Source organism: Erythrolamprus reginae, chromosome 2 (genome assembly GCF_031021105.1).
Source record: "Erythrolamprus reginae isolate rEryReg1 chromosome 2, rEryReg1.hap1, whole genome shotgun sequence".
Classification (NCBI taxonomy): Eukaryota; Metazoa; Chordata; class Lepidosauria; order Squamata; family Dipsadidae; genus Erythrolamprus; species Erythrolamprus reginae.
Window position 1 is genome coordinate 312,543,676 of NC_091951.1, and position 17,098 is coordinate 312,560,773.

Here is a 17,098-nt window from a genome sequence, read left to right on the forward strand (position 1 = left end):
CTCTCTTGCTCTCTCTTTCTTTTTCTTGTTCTCTTTCTCTCTCTCTTGTTCTTTCTCTCTCTCTCGCTCTTTCTCTCTCTTTCTCTCTCTCTCTCTCTCTCTTGCTTTCTTTCTCTCTCTGAGCTTCGCGGCACACCTGACCATGTCTTGCGGCACACTAGTGTGCCGAGGCACACTGGTTGAAAAACACTGCAATAGCATAATTGTGCTGGACTCTGCTAGCATTCAGAGCACACGTCACCGTTCCACCTTAGCAGCCTATCTCTGCGTATACTAAATTACAAAATATAGTAGGCTAACACCATATTCTTAGTGGTCTCCTAGGTCACTGTACATATTGATCAGATATTGAATAATCTTAACCTAAGATTAAGAAATATTTTGCCCTGTGGGAACACAGCTGAAATGTCAGTTACCTACCTTGGGAGATTCTTGCTAAAGCAACTAGAAAAAGAAATTATTACAATAGTTTTTAACTTACAACCACTAATCGAGCCCAAAGTTTATACAGCTAAGAAAGACAGTTGTTAAGTGAATTTTTAAATCCTATTTTACTTTCTTGCCATCAGTTAACAACTGAATCACTGTAGTTGTTAAGGTAATAATATGGTTGTTAAATAAATCTGGCTCTTCCCCATTGGCTTTGATTGTTATACAGACACAATAACTGTCATAAATACATGCCAGTTTCCAAACATCTGAATTTTGCTCATGTGACCATTGGGATAGTGCAGTGGTCATAAGTGTGAAAAATAGTCATACGTCATTTTTTCAGTAGCCTTATAATTCTGAATGGTCACTAAATGAATGGTTGTAAATTGAGGACTACCTGTATCAATAAACGGACATCTGGCAATATATTTTTGTGGAAAATATTTGGCATAGCACAGTGCACAAAAAACCCTAAGCCATTATATGATTTGTGTAGTGTATTAATCATGTACAGTATTTGGAAACTTTTTTTAAACTTAGAGACAATTGTGATTTATTCAGTAATTATTAAACAATGGTTTACATGATAGATGAATTGTATAAACTGACCTCTTAGGAATCAGGTGAGGTCAACAGTGGACAATCTAAGGTTTAAGTTTTGGAAGTTTGGTGATGAAACCACAGCTAATGAGTTCCAGGCATTAATCACTCTGTTGCTAAAGTCATATTTTCTAGTCAAGTTTGGGGTGGTTCACTTTGAGTTTGTATCTGTTGTGTGCTCATGTATTGTTGTGGTTGAAGCTGAAGTGGTCATTGACAGGTAGGGCTTTGTAGCGGATAATTTTATGAGCCATGCTTAGATCGTGCCAAAGGTAACATAGTTGTAAGCTTTCTAAGCCCAGGATTTCAAGTTTGGTTGCGTAAGTTATTCTGTTGCAAGTAGAGGAGTGGAGGGCTCCTCTAGTAAAGTATCTCTGGATGTATTTCTAATGTATTTATGTTTGATGTGCGGTGTGGGTTCCAGACGGATGAGCTTTATTCAAAGATTGGTCTGGCGAATGTTTTGTATGCTCTGGTTAGTAGTGTGATATTACCGGAGGAGAAGCTACGTAAGATTAGGGTAAAATCTCTTGAAGCCTTTTTACATAGAAACATAGAAGTCTGACGGCAGAAAAAGACCTCATGGTCCATCTAGTCTGCCCTTATACTATTTTCTGTATTTTATCTTAGGATGGATATATGTTTATCCCAGGCATGTTTAAATTCAGTTACTGTGGATTTATCTACCACGTCTGCTGGAAGTTTGTTCCAAGGATCTACTACTCTTTCAGTAAAATAATATTTTCTCATGTTGCTTTTGATCTTTCCCCCAACAAATGACCTAAGCTTTGGCACTTAGGTCATTTGATACGAGTATTCCAAGATCTTTGACAGAGTGAGGGTCATCTGCAAGGTCTTCTTATTCTGCTTGTATTTGGTGCTCTGATTTTTTTGCCAATGTGCAGGGCAGAGCAAGGTCTTTTTGGAGGGTAGCAGTGTTGTCAGTGGTTTTGAAGAATTTTACATCATCGGTGAAAAGAACATAGTTGCTTGTAATGTCATTTATATAGAGTATAAAGAATGTTGGTCCTAGTACGCTGCCTTGGTGTACACCGCTGTTAACAGGAACAGAATTAAATAGGGTGCTCCCTATTTTGACCACTCGTCTGTTTGACAGGAACGCAATTATCCAGTCATGTAGGGGTCCAGAGATGGCGTAGAAAAAAAAAAGAATTTTAGTTTCAGAAGTAGTTTATCATGAACCACTGAGTCGAAGGCTTTACAGAAGTCTATATAAATTGTGTTTTTTGTTTTGCCCTGGTCAAGTTTTGAGGTCCATATGTTTTTACAGTATAGTAGTTGTAGATTTCAGGATAATTTTTTCCTGAAGTCGAATTGCTTGTGTGAAAGTAAGTTGTTAGTTTCTAGGTGGGGAGTAATGGATTGGTTTATGATTGATTTCACGACTTTGCATGTGATGCAGCATAGAGATATTGGTCTGTAGTTTTTTACTAGACTGGGATCTCCCTTTTTGAAGATGGGTATGACTGTGGCTAGTGACCATAGGTTTAGTAGGGAACTGGCCCTGTAGGATTTTTCAAAGATTATGCTTACTGGTTCAGCAATGGCTGTGGGGTGCTTTTTTAGGAAGTATACACATAGTCCATCAGGTTCAATTCACAGGGAAGGTTTTAGGCCAGGTAGTGCTTTTTCAACATTGTCTATTTGTGTTAAATCATGAGTATTTGTGGCAATGTACCCTCTAATTTTTTCCCGGTGTGGGCGGAAAAGTATAGTGTCTGAGCGACAGTCCCTTTGGGACTGGGCGGCATAGAATAATTAATAAATAAATAAATAAATAAATAAATAAATAAGAAAAAAATCCCTTTTATTAAAAGAAATTAATAATTTAAAAAAACCAAAATCCATTACTATTAAAACTAAATCAACCAGCAAAACCAAAAACATAACTATTAATAAAAACAGGTGAGGGCTGGGGTTTTTTTCTGTTATTATTTAAGTGCTTTTACCATATGCTTTAACCCTGCTGTTCTGTTCGAAAAAACTTCCTAATGTTATGTTCGGGTCACATACGACCCGGACCAAAAACTCTTCATTTGAAGTGCTTATGTTTGGTCAATTTGAAAACTTTTTTCACTTGGAAAGTAGTCTGAACATTTCTGCACACAATGATATGAAAATTGAAATGAAAAAAGTAAATCTTATTGGTTTATTTTGCGGATATATTGCATGCCCCCCCGTTTTTGTGAATTTTTTCAATTTATGGATAGTTTTGCTTGCAAAATCCATTCTATTTTATTAAAGTTGGTGTGGGATTGGTAGCTTGAACATTTCTGAACATAATGATATGAAAATTGAACTGGAAAAATTGATGCATATTGGTTTATTTTGTTGATGAAATGCATGCCCCTCCGTTTTTTTGAAATAGTCTTCACTTTATGGATAGTTTTGCTAGCAAAATCCATTCTATTTTACTAAAGTTGGTGTGGGATTGGTAGCTTGAACATTTCTGAACATAATGATATGAAAATTGAACTGGAAAAATTGAAAAAATTGAACTGGAAAAATTGAAAAAAATTCACAAAAACGGGGGGGGCATGCATTATATCCACGAAATAAACCAATAAGATTTACTTTTTTCATTTCAATTTTCATATCATTGTGTGCAGAAATGTTCAGACTACTTTCCAAGTGAAAAAAGTTTTCAAATTGACCAAACATAAGCACTTCAAATGAAGAGTTTTTGGTCCGGGTCGTATGTGACCCGAACATAACATTAGGAAGTTTTTTTGCCCAGCAAAAACTAAGCCCCCCACCCCCAAAAAAAATTCTCATAGAGAGAACCCCTGAAATGATGAAAAGTCATGAAATTTCAAGTTTCAGATATGCAGGGAAAATGTTTTACAGGGACTCAAACTTGGTTTCGGGTCACATACGACCCGAACAGAACAGCAGGGTTAAATCAAGTCACTTCTCTCTCTGTTTCTCTCTCCTGTCATTCTCTGCCTCAATCATTTTCTCATTTCTCTTTTCTCCCCTTTTTTCTATCATTTCTCTCTATCTCTTCCTTCCACTCTTCTCTCTCTCTCTTGCTTTCTCTGTCTCTCTCTCTCACTATCTTCCTTCCTCTCTCATCTCTCTCTCTCTTGCTTTCTTTCTTTCTCTTTCTCTCTCTTTCCCCCTCTTGGTCTCTTTCTTTTTCTCACTTTCTCCCTCTCTTGCTTTCTCTCTCTCACTCTTTCTTGTTTTCTTTCTCACACTCTTTCTCTCTCTTGTTCTCTCTCTTGCTATCTCTTTCTCTCCCCCCTTTCTCTCTCTCTCTCTTTCTCACTTACTCTCTATCTTGCTGTCTGTTGCTCTCACTCACTCTCGTTCTCTCTCCGTTCTTCTCAGCGGAGGCTGGTAATATTCAATGTCGGAGGGGCGCGCGCGGTGGCGCGCGCTCGCTATCTCCATACCAGGCCACTCGGAACATTCAAAATAAGAAAAGCCTTCGCCGGCAGGCATTCTCTCAGCAGAGGCCGGCGAAGGTGATATTCAAGGTCGGGGGCGCGTGCGCGGTTGCGCATGCTCCCTATCTCCATACCAGGCTTCGCTGGTGAAAGTTTTTCTTATTTTGAATGTTCCGAGTGGCCTGGTATGGAGATAGGGAGCGTGCGCAACCTGCCCCGCCTCTCCTGCAACCCCCTTGCTGAGAGCCCGGGATGAAAGTGCTCTCAGCAAAGGGACTGAGACGGGCAGGGCGTGCGTTCCGGGTGCGGAGGAGCCGCGCCCAAAGGTAGGAGGCGGCGGCGGAGCAGAGGGGGCGGATCGGGCGGGGGGCAGCGACGAAAGGCCGAGGGGGCCGGAAGCAACATGGGGAGGCAGGGGCTACTGCGGCTCCCTTCCCTTCTGTTGCCGGCGCCTCCCCACCCTCCCCCGCGGGACTGCGCGCCCATGGAAAATGGGGACTGCGCGCCCATGGAAAAGGGCGCGCGACCCGGTATTTTGGGGTGCGCGTGCGCTCACGTGCGCAGCCTACAGGGAACGGTGATTTGTGGTATGATTAGGGAATTTGGGGCATGAGCCATTGCTATTTACAAAGACTGAGCCAAATAATGGTTGAATGGTTGAAAAGGTTAGCTTTGATTGTTTCATCATGGCATTCTTCGTTGTTGGGTCATTTAGTGGGGGAGGGGGCTTGAGTCCTTGAGTTTGTTGTAGAAGGCACAGTTCAATTTTGTGCGCAGAAGGTTTTCCTCTTGTTTGCTATGATAGTTGGAACAGTCGGTCTTTATTTGGTGGGATATATTTTTGTAACAGTTTTTGAAGTTAGCTACCTAACCTGCTTTGTTTTTTCACCAGAGTGATTTTTTTTTTGCATTGTAATTTCCTTATTGATATGGGTAGTTTGTTTTTCTTGTCTATGGTGGTTATCAATGGTGGTAGTAGTGGTTATCACACATGCAAGGATCTGGAAGAGAAGAAGATGATGAACTTCTGGAGACAGATGACAGACTATAGAGGGATATAGCATTGCCTCCAACTGTATGGATTCAGCTCCAGTGATCTTAGAAGCCGATGTCTTCTCAAGCCCCCTCCCCCACTAAATGACCCAACAACGTCTTGAACGATTAAAGATAAATAAGGCAATGGGTCCAGATGGCATCCACCCCAGAGTTCTTAAAGAACTCAGATCTGTCATTGCTACCCCCCTGACTGATTTGTTTAACCAATCCTTGTTAACAGGAGAAGTTCCTGAGGATTGGAGAATGACAAGTGTTGTGCCTATCCACAAGAAGGGCAGTAGAGAAGAAGCTGGTAACTACAGGCCAGTTAGCTTGACATCAGTTGTCGTTAAAATGATGGAGACTCTACTGAAAAAGAGGATAAATCAGCACCTAAAAAACAATAACTTATTGGACCCAAATCAGCATGGCTTTACTGAAGGCAAATCATGTCAGACTAATCTCATTGATTTCTTTGACTATGTCACAAAGGTGTTGGATGAAGGTGGTGCCGTGGATATTGCCTACCTGGACTTCAGCAAAGCCTTTGATACGGTTCCACATAAAGAGCTGATAGATAAATTAGTGAAGATTGGACTTAATCCCTGGATAGTTCAATGGATTTGCAGCTGGCTGAAGCATAGACACCAGAGGGTTGTTGTGAATGGCGAGTATTCTGAGAAGAGTCAGGTTACAAGCGGTGTGCCACAAGGGTCTGTTCTGGGTCCTATTCTTTTTAATATGTTTGTGAGTGACATAGGGGAAGGTCTGGTAGGGAAGGTTTGCCTATTTGCCGATGACTCTAAAGTGTGCAATAGGGTTGATATTCCTGGAGGCGTCGGCAATATGGTAAATGATTTAGCTTTACTAGATAAATGGTCAAAGCAATGGAAACTGCAGTTTAATGTTTCCAAATGTAAAATAATGCACTTGGGGAAAAGGAATCCTCAATCTGACTATTGTATTGGCAGTTCTGTGTTAGCAAATACTTCAAAAGAAAAGGATTTAGGCGTAGTGATTTCTGACAGTCTCAAAATGGGTGAACAGTGCAGTCAGGCAGTAGGGAAAGCAAGTAGGATGCTTGGCTGCATAGCTAGAGGTATAACAAGCAGGAAGAGGGAGATTATGATCCCGCTATATAGAATGCTGGTGAGACCACATTTAGAATACTGTGTTCAGTTCTGGAGACCTCACCTACAAAAAGATATTGACAAAATTGAACGGGTCCAAAGACGGGCTACAAGAATGGTGGAAGGTCTTAAGTATAAAACGTATCAGGAAAGACTTAATGAACTCAATCTGTATAGTCTGGAGGACAGAAGGAAAAGGGGGGACATGATCGAAACATTTAAATATATTAAAGGGTTAAATAAGGTCCAGGAGGGAAGTGTTTTTAATAGGAAAGTGAACACAAGAACAAGGGGACACAATCTGAGGTTAGTTGGGGGAAAGATCAAAAGCAACATGAGAAAATATTATTTTACTGAAAGAGTAGTAGATCCTTGGAACAAACTTCCAGCAGACGTGGTAGATAAATCCACAGTAACTGAATTTAAACATGCCTGGGATAAACATATATCCATCCTAAGATAAAATACAGAAAATAGTATAAGGGCAGACTAGATGGACCATGGGGTCTTTTTCTGCCGTCAGACTTCTATGTTTCTATGTTTCTATGTTATCAATCAGTAGTACTAGTCTGATAGTTCTTTTGACTTCTAGCAAAATGATGTTATAGAGGTCATCAACAGCGTTCCAACCAGAGAGTAGAGTTTGCCAGTGAAGAGTTGCAAGGTTGGCGTCTTACCTTTGCCATCATAGTTGGCTTTTAAAAAGTTATATTTGGGTGTACCATTATTAAGATGGCTTTTGCAAAGTTATGGATTGAGTCTGAAGTCTATCATGCTGTGATCACTGTTGGAAAAGGGTTCTTTTATTTCTAGTCCATAAATTGCACTTTTGCTGTTGCAGAATATGAGGTTAAGGCAGTTGTTGAGTTAGTATTGTTCGTTACTAGTTGGTCAAGTCCCAGACTGGTAATAGCATTATAGGATTGTATGGATGGGTTCAGTCATGCATTTGTTTAGGGCAGTGATGGTGAACCTGCGGAACCATATTTGCTGGCACCGAGCTGTTGCTCTAGCTCAGCTCCGATGTACATGTGTGTGCTGGTCAGCTGATTTTTGGCTCACACAGAGGCTCTGGGAGGGTGTTTTTTTGCTTCCAGAGAGCCTCCGGGGGCGATAGGGGAGGGCGTTTTTATCTTCCCCTAGTACCAGGAAAGCTTTTGGAGCCTGGGGAGGGTGAAACATGAACCTTCTGGGCCCACTAGAAATTGGGAAACAGGCAGTTTCTGGCCTCCAGAGGGTCTCTAGGGGGCGGGGAAAGCTTTTTTCGCCCTCCCAACACATTGAATGATGGGTTTGGGCACTTGCACATGTGTGATAGCATACCTCCATGCTTTTTCTGCACCCAAGAAAAAAAGGTTCCCCATCACTGGTTTAGGGTCTAGTTCAGTGTTTCCCAACCTTGGCAACTTGAAGATATTTGGACTTCAAATATGACTACACTGGTCTAGTTAATGAGAGTTAGATTGAGGTCTCTAAGAAAGATAAGGGGTTATGGGCAGGAGGTTGCCAACTTTAGCAGTGAGGTTAATTTATTTGCATAGTCTGGGGCTCTGTACCAAAGTAGGAAGCAAAGTGTAGTATTCAAGGACAGATCACAGATGATGGTTTCAGGAAGTGAGATCATGTGTAATTTGGATATTTTTTTAGCTTTAGTGACTTTTTGTAGATAAAACTGCCCTTTCCCCCTTTTTCCAGGGCAGCAATAACTGCAACTAAATGTTTCTGATAACTTGATTGGCCTTTCATATCAGCTTGGAGGCAATTTAGCATTTACAGAATAGCTCCATCTTAGGGATGTTGATAGGTTTCCTGAGGAACTCAGGTCCTTCCACAACATTTCTCTAGGTTTAAGGTCGGGACATTGACTGTTGGCCATTCCAAAACATCAACTTTCTTCTGAATGAACCATTCTTTGGCCATGCAACATGTGTGCTTGGGATCACATGACACACTTTATCTTGAACTTCAATTCATGGATAGATATTCTTCTATGGAATTTGCCGGTACAATGTTTTTAACTCATTTGTTCAATTGGCTTCTCTTTATCTAGTTTTAAGATGACTGTGGAGAATAGATTGTGTTTTAAGCCATATTTATGCAGAAATATCGAACATTCGAAAGGATTTATAAATTTTTAAGCACTACTGCACCTTGAAGGAATCAATGGATCTCTGTCTTTAGATAGCAGATATCACTTCAGCCACATGGTCTTCTTAGCCTGAAGTTATAGCACATTATTTAACTGACCATGTCTATTTCTGTGACATCTTGCCATGGCAGTTAGCATTGTTAATCATTCTTGTTAACAAATTCTAATGTTTTGTGATGAACATTCCCGAACATATAAATGTGTCACTCTCACTTTTGCTTGGAAATTCTTTTCGGGTATGACTTATTGATCTGTCAATCTGTCCAGTCGATATTAATACTGGAGTTGGGCTTATAGGCGGATCCTTCAGTGAAAGGGAAATGTCCTTAAGTTCTATTTTGAACACTGAGTTAAAACAGGTGCAGAATTAGGTCTTCTCTGTTGAATGAATTTCAACAGAGTACATTTCCTGCTGGCTCTCTTTTTGTTTCAAAACGTGGCAGCTCTTAAGACCTTTTTTGCTCTTCAGTTGGCTGATTGGCATGTGTGTTAAGCTTTTAAACAAATGACTGTAAGGCAAAGACTACCTGTAATCCTGGAAAATGCAAACGCTGTATGCTACATTAAAAAAAAAACCAGGCAACCATAGTGTACGTAATTTGTTTCTTGTTCAAAGATTTGTATGAACCCAGAGATTGGGTAACAAATGCACTGTGTAAATTAATCATGTGTAAGTATCTCATACTGATACACAATAGTTCCTAGGATTGTGCAAAGTAGGAAATCTGTTCTCCAGACATTAATGAATCATAGTGCCGCTCCACCCTAAAACAGTATGACCAGTGGTCAGGACTGAGTGAGTTTTATTTCAGCAATATTTGAGTGTGTCACTGAATCCGTCTTTCAGTTGTGATCCTTGAATACAACTGCTCACACTAAGAACAGAAGTTTTACTAGAAAGTTTTCTTCCGATCAAGTAAAAAAGGAGCAAAGACAGACATTTAGTCTCATTCTTTTATCACATAACAGCCAGTGAAGCAACAACATCTCAATTAAATCAGTGTAAACAATTATCATGCCAAGGTAAGAAAGCAGCAATCTCAAAAAAGCTCAGTCCTCCAGGACACATATGCTAATTAAAAACATTGTTTAATGTCACTTTAAAGCTACAGCAACCTGGGGGGAGGATTGATTTACAATCTCTTGTTTTTTTTCTATTTGCACTTACAACTATTGTATCACCCTTGTAGTCACTTGATCACAATTTGGGTACTTGATAGCCAGCTTGTATGTATGACTAGTTCAGTGTCTAGTCAAATGATCATGATTTATGATCCTTTGGACCAATTTCTGGCAAAAAACCTCCCAAAAACCTTTGAGGAAGCTGGATTCACTTAATGACTGGCAAAAGAATTGTTTAAAATTGAATCTGACTCAACTTATGAGTCCAACAACTTACAGCCAAAATTGTGGTCACAATTGTGATCATAAGTCAAGAATTACTACATGCTTTTTCTAGCTGAAGCCTATATATGAAAATTCTTAAGACGACAGCAGTAAGTGTTGCTTTTCCTAGAATAGGATCCCCAACCTCCGGGCTGCAGCCGTTTACCGGGCTGTAGCCTGTTCAGAATTGGGCTTTGGCAGGCAAGTGCCCATGCTTTCAGCTTCACTTACATGACCGGTGGTCACGCGGTCATCTCACTGCCATTCATGCAGAACTACTACCGCCCCCCACTTGCTGGGCCACCAGTGGAAAAGTTTGGGGACTATTGTCCTAGAACAGAGGTGTCAAACTCAGTTTCACTGAGGGCTCATCAGGGTTGTGTTCGACCTTGGGAGCTGCCATGGTTGGCGTGGCCAGCTTGACGTCACTCCTGTTGGAGGGGCCTGTGGTGATCTGAGCACTCTGCCAGCAAAAACAGGCTCCCAAGCTCTGTTTTTGCTGGCAGAGTTGCAGGAAGACATGGCAGCTGAAACTGGAGCTCGGAAGCCTGTTTTTGCTGGCAGAAGCACCGCGGGCCAGTCCAGGCCAACTCCGCAGGCAGATCTAAGTACCCTGTGGGCCAGATCCAGACCCCTGGCCTTGAGTTTGACACCCCGGTCCTAGAAGAAATGCTCATGATGAATGAAAGGAGAACCCATCCAGTCCAGTTTGTCCAATCATTTCATCAGATGGAAAGTAGAAGTAGACAAGGAGATTACAGAGATGGCAGTCCAATATTCTCCTGTGGCTAGAATTCAGAGCAATGCTACTTCTGATTCTAGAGATAGCAAGTATAGGGTTATTCTTTGTCAAGTGGACCAGGTGTCCACTTGACTGATTTTTGCAGCCTTATTTGAAAAGAAGCCATCACAAAAACAACATATATATTAGAAAAAAGTGTGCTCTTTCTAATGAAATAAAAATGAAGATGGTTGAAGATGAGAAAACAGAGATCTCTGTTTCCTCACCTTCATTAAAAAGAGCAAGTTTTTCTCTATTACTCTGTTTTCTCACCTTCAATCACCTTCATTTTTATTTCATGAGAAAGAGCACACTTTTTTCAATCATGTATGTTGTTTCTGTGATGGTTTCTCTTCAAATAAGGCTTATTTCATCTGATCCACTTGACAAAGAATGACCCTATAGTCATGATTGAAGCCATTGTTAATCTTATTCTCCATGAATGTTATTATTATTTATTATTATTGTATTAGATTTGTTTGCCGGCCCTCTCTGTAGACTCGGGGCGGCTCACAAAAGTGATAAAAACAATACATGGTAACAAATAACAAATCTAAAAATTAAAATCTAAAATAACAGTTTTACATTAAAAAGTCTAAAAAGAAAAAAAAACCCCAATAGCTAAAATACATACACACAGTCATATCATGCACAAAATTACATAGGCAAGGGGGAGATGTCTCAGTTCCCCCAAGCCTGATGATAGAGGTGGGTTTTAAGGAGTTTACGAAAGGCAAGGAGGGTGGGGGCAGTCCTAATATCTGGGGGGAGTTGATTCCAGAGGGTTGGAGCTGCCACAGAGAAGGCTCTTCCCCTGGGTCCTGCCAGATGACATTGTTTAGTTGACGGTACCCGGAGTAGACCAACTCTGTGGGACCTAACCGGCCGCTGGGATTCGTGCGGCAGAAGGCGGTCTCACAGATATCCAGATATGTTGAGGTTCCATTGGTGGCTAATCCAATCTAGACTCATATGAAATTTAAATGGGTGGCTATATTAAACAAATAAACACTCTTGTGTTTGTTTCCTCGGCTAAATTGCAGTGATTCCTGTTTATTCCTGTTGTACCAAAGAAAACATAGTGAAAAATTACACTTGGAACACAGTGGCCTATCACTGTAACCCCCATATCTTTATTAGTGGAGTGCTTCTATTGCAGAAGCTAATGCCATTTCTGCATTCCAATAAGTTGTTTTTGTTTGTTTGTTTCCTGATAGTGTTATGTAATATTTAAATATACAAAATCTAACCAATTAAAATCTGAAGTACTAGGTTAATAGTTGGTGCAAAATGCAGCCATGTGAGCTGCCCTGACCCTTCCAAGGCATGTGTCTATCTCACCACCACTCCGTGAGTTGCATTGGTTGCTGATTGGTCTCCGGAGGCAATTTAAAGTGTTGGTTATGACCTATACAGTGGAACCCCGACATAAGAGCTGCTCGACTTAAGAGCTACTCGAGATAAGAGCTGGGAGAGGAGAGACATTTTTTTATTTTATTTTATTTATTACTTGGATTTGTATGCCGCCCCTCTCCGCGATACGAGCCGAGAAGAGCCGGGCTGGCTTACTTTCCTTCCTTCCCGCGCTGATGCAGAGCCACTCGAACAAAGCGTCGCGCCCCTCTGATGCTTTCGGCAGCTTCCGAAGCGACGCTGGGCTCTTTTGCCGCCAAAAGCGTCAGGGGGGCGTGACGCTTTGTTCGAGTGGCTCTGCATCAGCGCGGGAAGGAAGGAAAGTAAGCCAGCCCGGCTCTTCTCGGCTCGTATCCTGGCACTTGGTGAGTGGAGAGGCGATCGCCTCCCCTGCCGCCCCACTCTGGGGGTCCTTGGCTTCTGCTGGGGGTGGGGGGATCCGAACGCTGTTTTGAATTTCACATTCTGAGTGGCCCAAACGCCAAAGGCGAACTTCCGCACCTCAGGAGTTAGCTCGCAAACGGCGCGGCTGTTTTAAAACATCGCTGCCGGCCTGGGGGGGGAGAGGGAAAGGGGGGAGAGAAAGAGAGAGGGAGAGAGAGAAAGAGAGAGGGAAAGGGGGGGAGAGGGGGGAGAGAAAGAGAGAGGGATAGAAAGAGAGAGAGAGTGAGAGATGCTCAGTGAGCCTTTCTTTGAAGTTGCCTTTCTTTCTTTCTTTCTTTCTTTCTCTCTCTCTCTCTTTCTTTTTCTCTCTTGCTCTCTTGCTCTTTCATTCTTTTTTCTTTCTCTTTCTTTCTTTCTTTCTTTCTTTCTCTTTCTTTCTTTCTTTCTTTCTCTTTCTTTCTTTCGTTCTCTTGCTTTCTCTCCTTCCTTCCCTTCTTCCATTTCTTTCATTCTCCCTCTCTATTTTTATTTCTCTTTCATTTTCTTTCTTTCTCTCTTGCTTTCTTTCTTTCTTGCTCTTTTTCTTTCTCTCTTTTACCTTCCCTTCCTCTATTTCTTGCTTTCCTTTTCCTTCCTCCCTTCTTTCCTCCCTCTACAGGATTGAGTGAAGTTACTCTCCCCTTTCATAAGTTTCCTTGCTTCCTTCCTCTGTTTCTGTCCCTTCACCCTTTCTTTCTTCCTTTCTTTCTTCCTTTCTTTCTTCCTTCCTTTCTTTCCTTCCTTCCTTTCCTCCCTCCATTTCTTGCTTTCCTTTTCCTTCCTCCCTTCTTTCCTCCCTCTACAGGATTGGGTGGCAGTGAAGTTGAATAAATAACTACAGTTTAATGAATAAAAATAAAAGTTTGCCATGTTGATTGTTTTGGGTAAAAAGAGGAAGGGAAGGAAAGCTCTCAGCTTATCATCTTATTAATAAGTAAAGTTACATTTATTCTTGCAATGTCTTTTTGCATAATTTAGACTAACTTTGTGAGTTTTTTGAGGGCTGGAACCAATTAAAATTATTTACATTAATTCCTATGGGGAAAAGTCGTTCGAGATAAGAGCTGCTCGACTTAAGAGCGCAGGTCCGGAACGAATTAAACTCGTATCTCGAGGTACCACTGTAAAGCCCTACATGGCTTGGTACCAGGTTACTTGTGGGACCATCTTCTGCCTCATGTATCCCAGCAGCCGGCCAGAGATTAGATTAGATTAGATTTATTGGATTTATATGCCGCCCCTCTCCGCAGACTCGGGGCGGCTCACAACAATGGTGAAGAACAGTACATAGTAACAAATGTAATATTTAAAAATCTAGATTACAGTTTTAGATTAAAAAGTCCACCCCACCCCCAAATATCTAAAAAACAACACACAATCGAATCATACACAAAAACTACATGGCAAGGGGGAGATGTTTCAATTCCCCCATGCCTGACGGCAGAGGTGGGTTTTAAGAAGTTTACGAAAGGCAAGGAGGGTGGGGGCAATCCTGATCTTTGGGGGGAGCTGGTTCCAGAGGGTCAGAGCCACCACAGAGAAGGCTCTTCCCCTGGGTCCCGCGAGACAACATTGTTTAGTCGACGGGACCCGGACGACATTGTTTAGTCGATGGGATTCGTGTGGAAGAAGGCGGTCTCGTAGATATCCTGGTCCGATGCCATGAAGGGCTTTATAGGTCAAAACCAACACTTTGAATTGTGACCGGAAATTGATCGGCAACCAATGCAGACTGCGGAGTGTTGGAGTAACATGGGCATACTTAGGGGAGCCAATGATTGCTCTCGCAGCTGCATTCTGCACGATCTGAAGTTTCCGAACACTCTTCAAAGGTAGCCCCATGTAGAGAGCCATTACAGTAGTCGAGCCTTGAGGTGATAAGGGCATGAGTGACTGTGAGCAGTGACTCCCGGTCCAAATAGAGCCCACAGACTTGGTCTTTTCCAGGGCCATTCAACCAATCAGTGCCGCCTGGCAGGGCCTAGGGGAAGGACCTTTTCTGTGGTGGCTCTGACCCTTTGGAATCAACTCCCCCTAGATATTCGCACTGTTCCCACCCTCCCGGAAGTCTTTAAAAACTTATTTTTGCCGGCAGCCTTAGGGCTGTTGTGTCCTGACATCTTGTTTCGGCCAATAATATGACTGAAGTATGGATGAGTGTGGTTGAATGGTTATGATTGGGGATTTTAGGACTAGTTTAATATTTATTATAGGTTTTAGGTTTTATTATTATTATTATTATTATTATTATTATTATTACTACTACTACTACTACTACTACTACTACTATTATTATTATTTATTAGATTTGTATGCCGCCCATCTCTGCAGACTCGGGGCGGTTCACAGCAGTAATAAAACAATATACAGTAACAAATCTAATATTAAAAGTCTAAAATAACAAATCTAATATTAAAAGTCTAAAAACCCATTATTTAAAAAGCATACACACAAACATACCATACATAAAACTACATAGGCAAGGAGAGATATCTCAGTTCCCCCATGCCTGATGGCAGAGTGGGTTTTAAGGAATTTACGAAAGGCAAGGAGGGTGGGGGCAATCCTAATCTCCGGGGGGGGAGCTAGTTCCAGAGGGTCGGGGCCACCACAGAGAAGGCTCTTCCCCAGGTCCCGCCAGCCGACATTGTTTAGTCGACGGGACCCGGAGAAGGCCAACTCTGTGGGACCTAACCGGCCGCTGGGATTTGTGCGGCAGAAGGCGGTCTCGAAGATATTCTGGTCCGGTGCCATGAAGGGCTTTATGGTTAGTTTTATAGATTTTAATGTTTGGATTTCCCACATGCTGTAATTTTGTATTTTTGTGTAGTCAGCCGCCCTGAGTCTACCAAGGCCTAGAAGTCCAAACAAACAAACAAACAAACAAACAAACAAACAAACAAACAAACAATAAATAAATAAATAAATAAATAAATAAATAAATAAATAAATAAATAAAATCCCTTTCAACGTTAAACATTTATCTTGTGTGTACGTTTCCAGGTTAAGAGTGTACCACCAGCTACTTCCCCAGCGGCTGACTATCCAGATCGAGTTGCCAGTTCTTTTGGATACTCAGTTTCTGATGCTCCTGCACATCCGATTCGCAAGGACAACTACCCAGTTAGCCCGTGAGTAATCATTCCTATTTTTATGCTTGCTTGCTTGCTTGAATAAATGCATGAGTGTATTTGAAAGACATGGGGGCACGCAATACGAGAATTTCCTCCTTCCGAGAGCAATTTTACAGACCATGAATCCTCATATTGCTGTTGGTGAACTCTGGCCAACTCTGTGGGACCTAACCGGTCGCTGGGATTCATGCGACAGAAGGCGGTCCCGGAGATAATCTGGTCCGATGCCATGAAGGGCTTTATAGGTCATAACCAACACTTTGAATTGTGACCGTAAATTGATCCAAAAAAATTGTTATTCAGTAGTGTAGTGTAGGATTTCCTGCCTAAGCAGGGGGTTGGACTAGAAGACCTCCAAGGTCCCTTCCAACTCTTGTTATTATTATTATTATTACCACCTGTATTCCACTAAATATTAATATGCTTGCACATGATCAACCCAAATATTTTAACAATTTTAATAACTGGCACTAATAAATATAAATACAAGGGGGCGGCATATAAATCCAATAAATGAATAAATAATAGATTAATTAATTGGTCCTAATTAATTCTAGAATGAGAGGCTTCTAAGGTTTGCCAGACTGTAGCTAGACTAGGATGTTGAAAACCCAAAGAAGGCAAACAATTGGCATCTCCACATTCACCAGGAATCATGCTTGCCCTGAACTCTAATCTTTTACTTGTTTGTGCTTGATTTATTAACTGTGGTATTTAAATTTAGTCCATAAATTGAATTTTACCTGGTGCTCTACAAGCATATTCAATACACGGAAAGGTTTTAGTTTATGCAGACCTAATGGCCAATTTTTTTAAAAAAAGTTCTAAATGGGGAATGGGGAAACTGCAGTCTGTTTAAATGTAGTTTTGTATTAATGATTGTCTTATATGTATGTTCCAATTCTAATCTTTATTTGTATAAGATAGCCATTGTTTGGATAAGAATAGTCAATTTGCCTTTTGATAACGTAGTATATAAATACATAATTAAGGCGAACCCTATGCTCTGTAAGATTGCTAGGGTTAGGTAGAAAAGTAGAACTGAGATAGACAGTCTTGCGATCCAGGATCACATAAAGTCTTGGAGGCAGCCACTAGACGCTCCCAGAGTTGTCACACAGTGGCAAATGATTAAATGTAGCTTTTCCCCCCAGGCTTTAATTTTGGCTTAAGTTGCTTTCTGGAACCCCAGTCTTTCCATC

At 41.3% G+C, this 17,098-nt stretch overlaps 1 protein-coding gene across 1 annotated transcript in view; it reads left to right on the forward strand.

Moving 5' to 3' along the window:
• The window catches only part of OCLN (occludin), a 52,991-nt gene that overhangs the window by 16,436 nt on the left and 19,457 nt on the right, over positions 1–17,098 (forward strand). Inside the window, exon 5 of the mRNA XM_070743110.1 lies at positions 15,766–15,893. Within this exon, the coding sequence (XP_070599211.1) occupies positions 15,766–15,893 (128 nt within the window). The remainder of the gene's footprint in view (positions 1–15,765; positions 15,894–17,098) is intronic.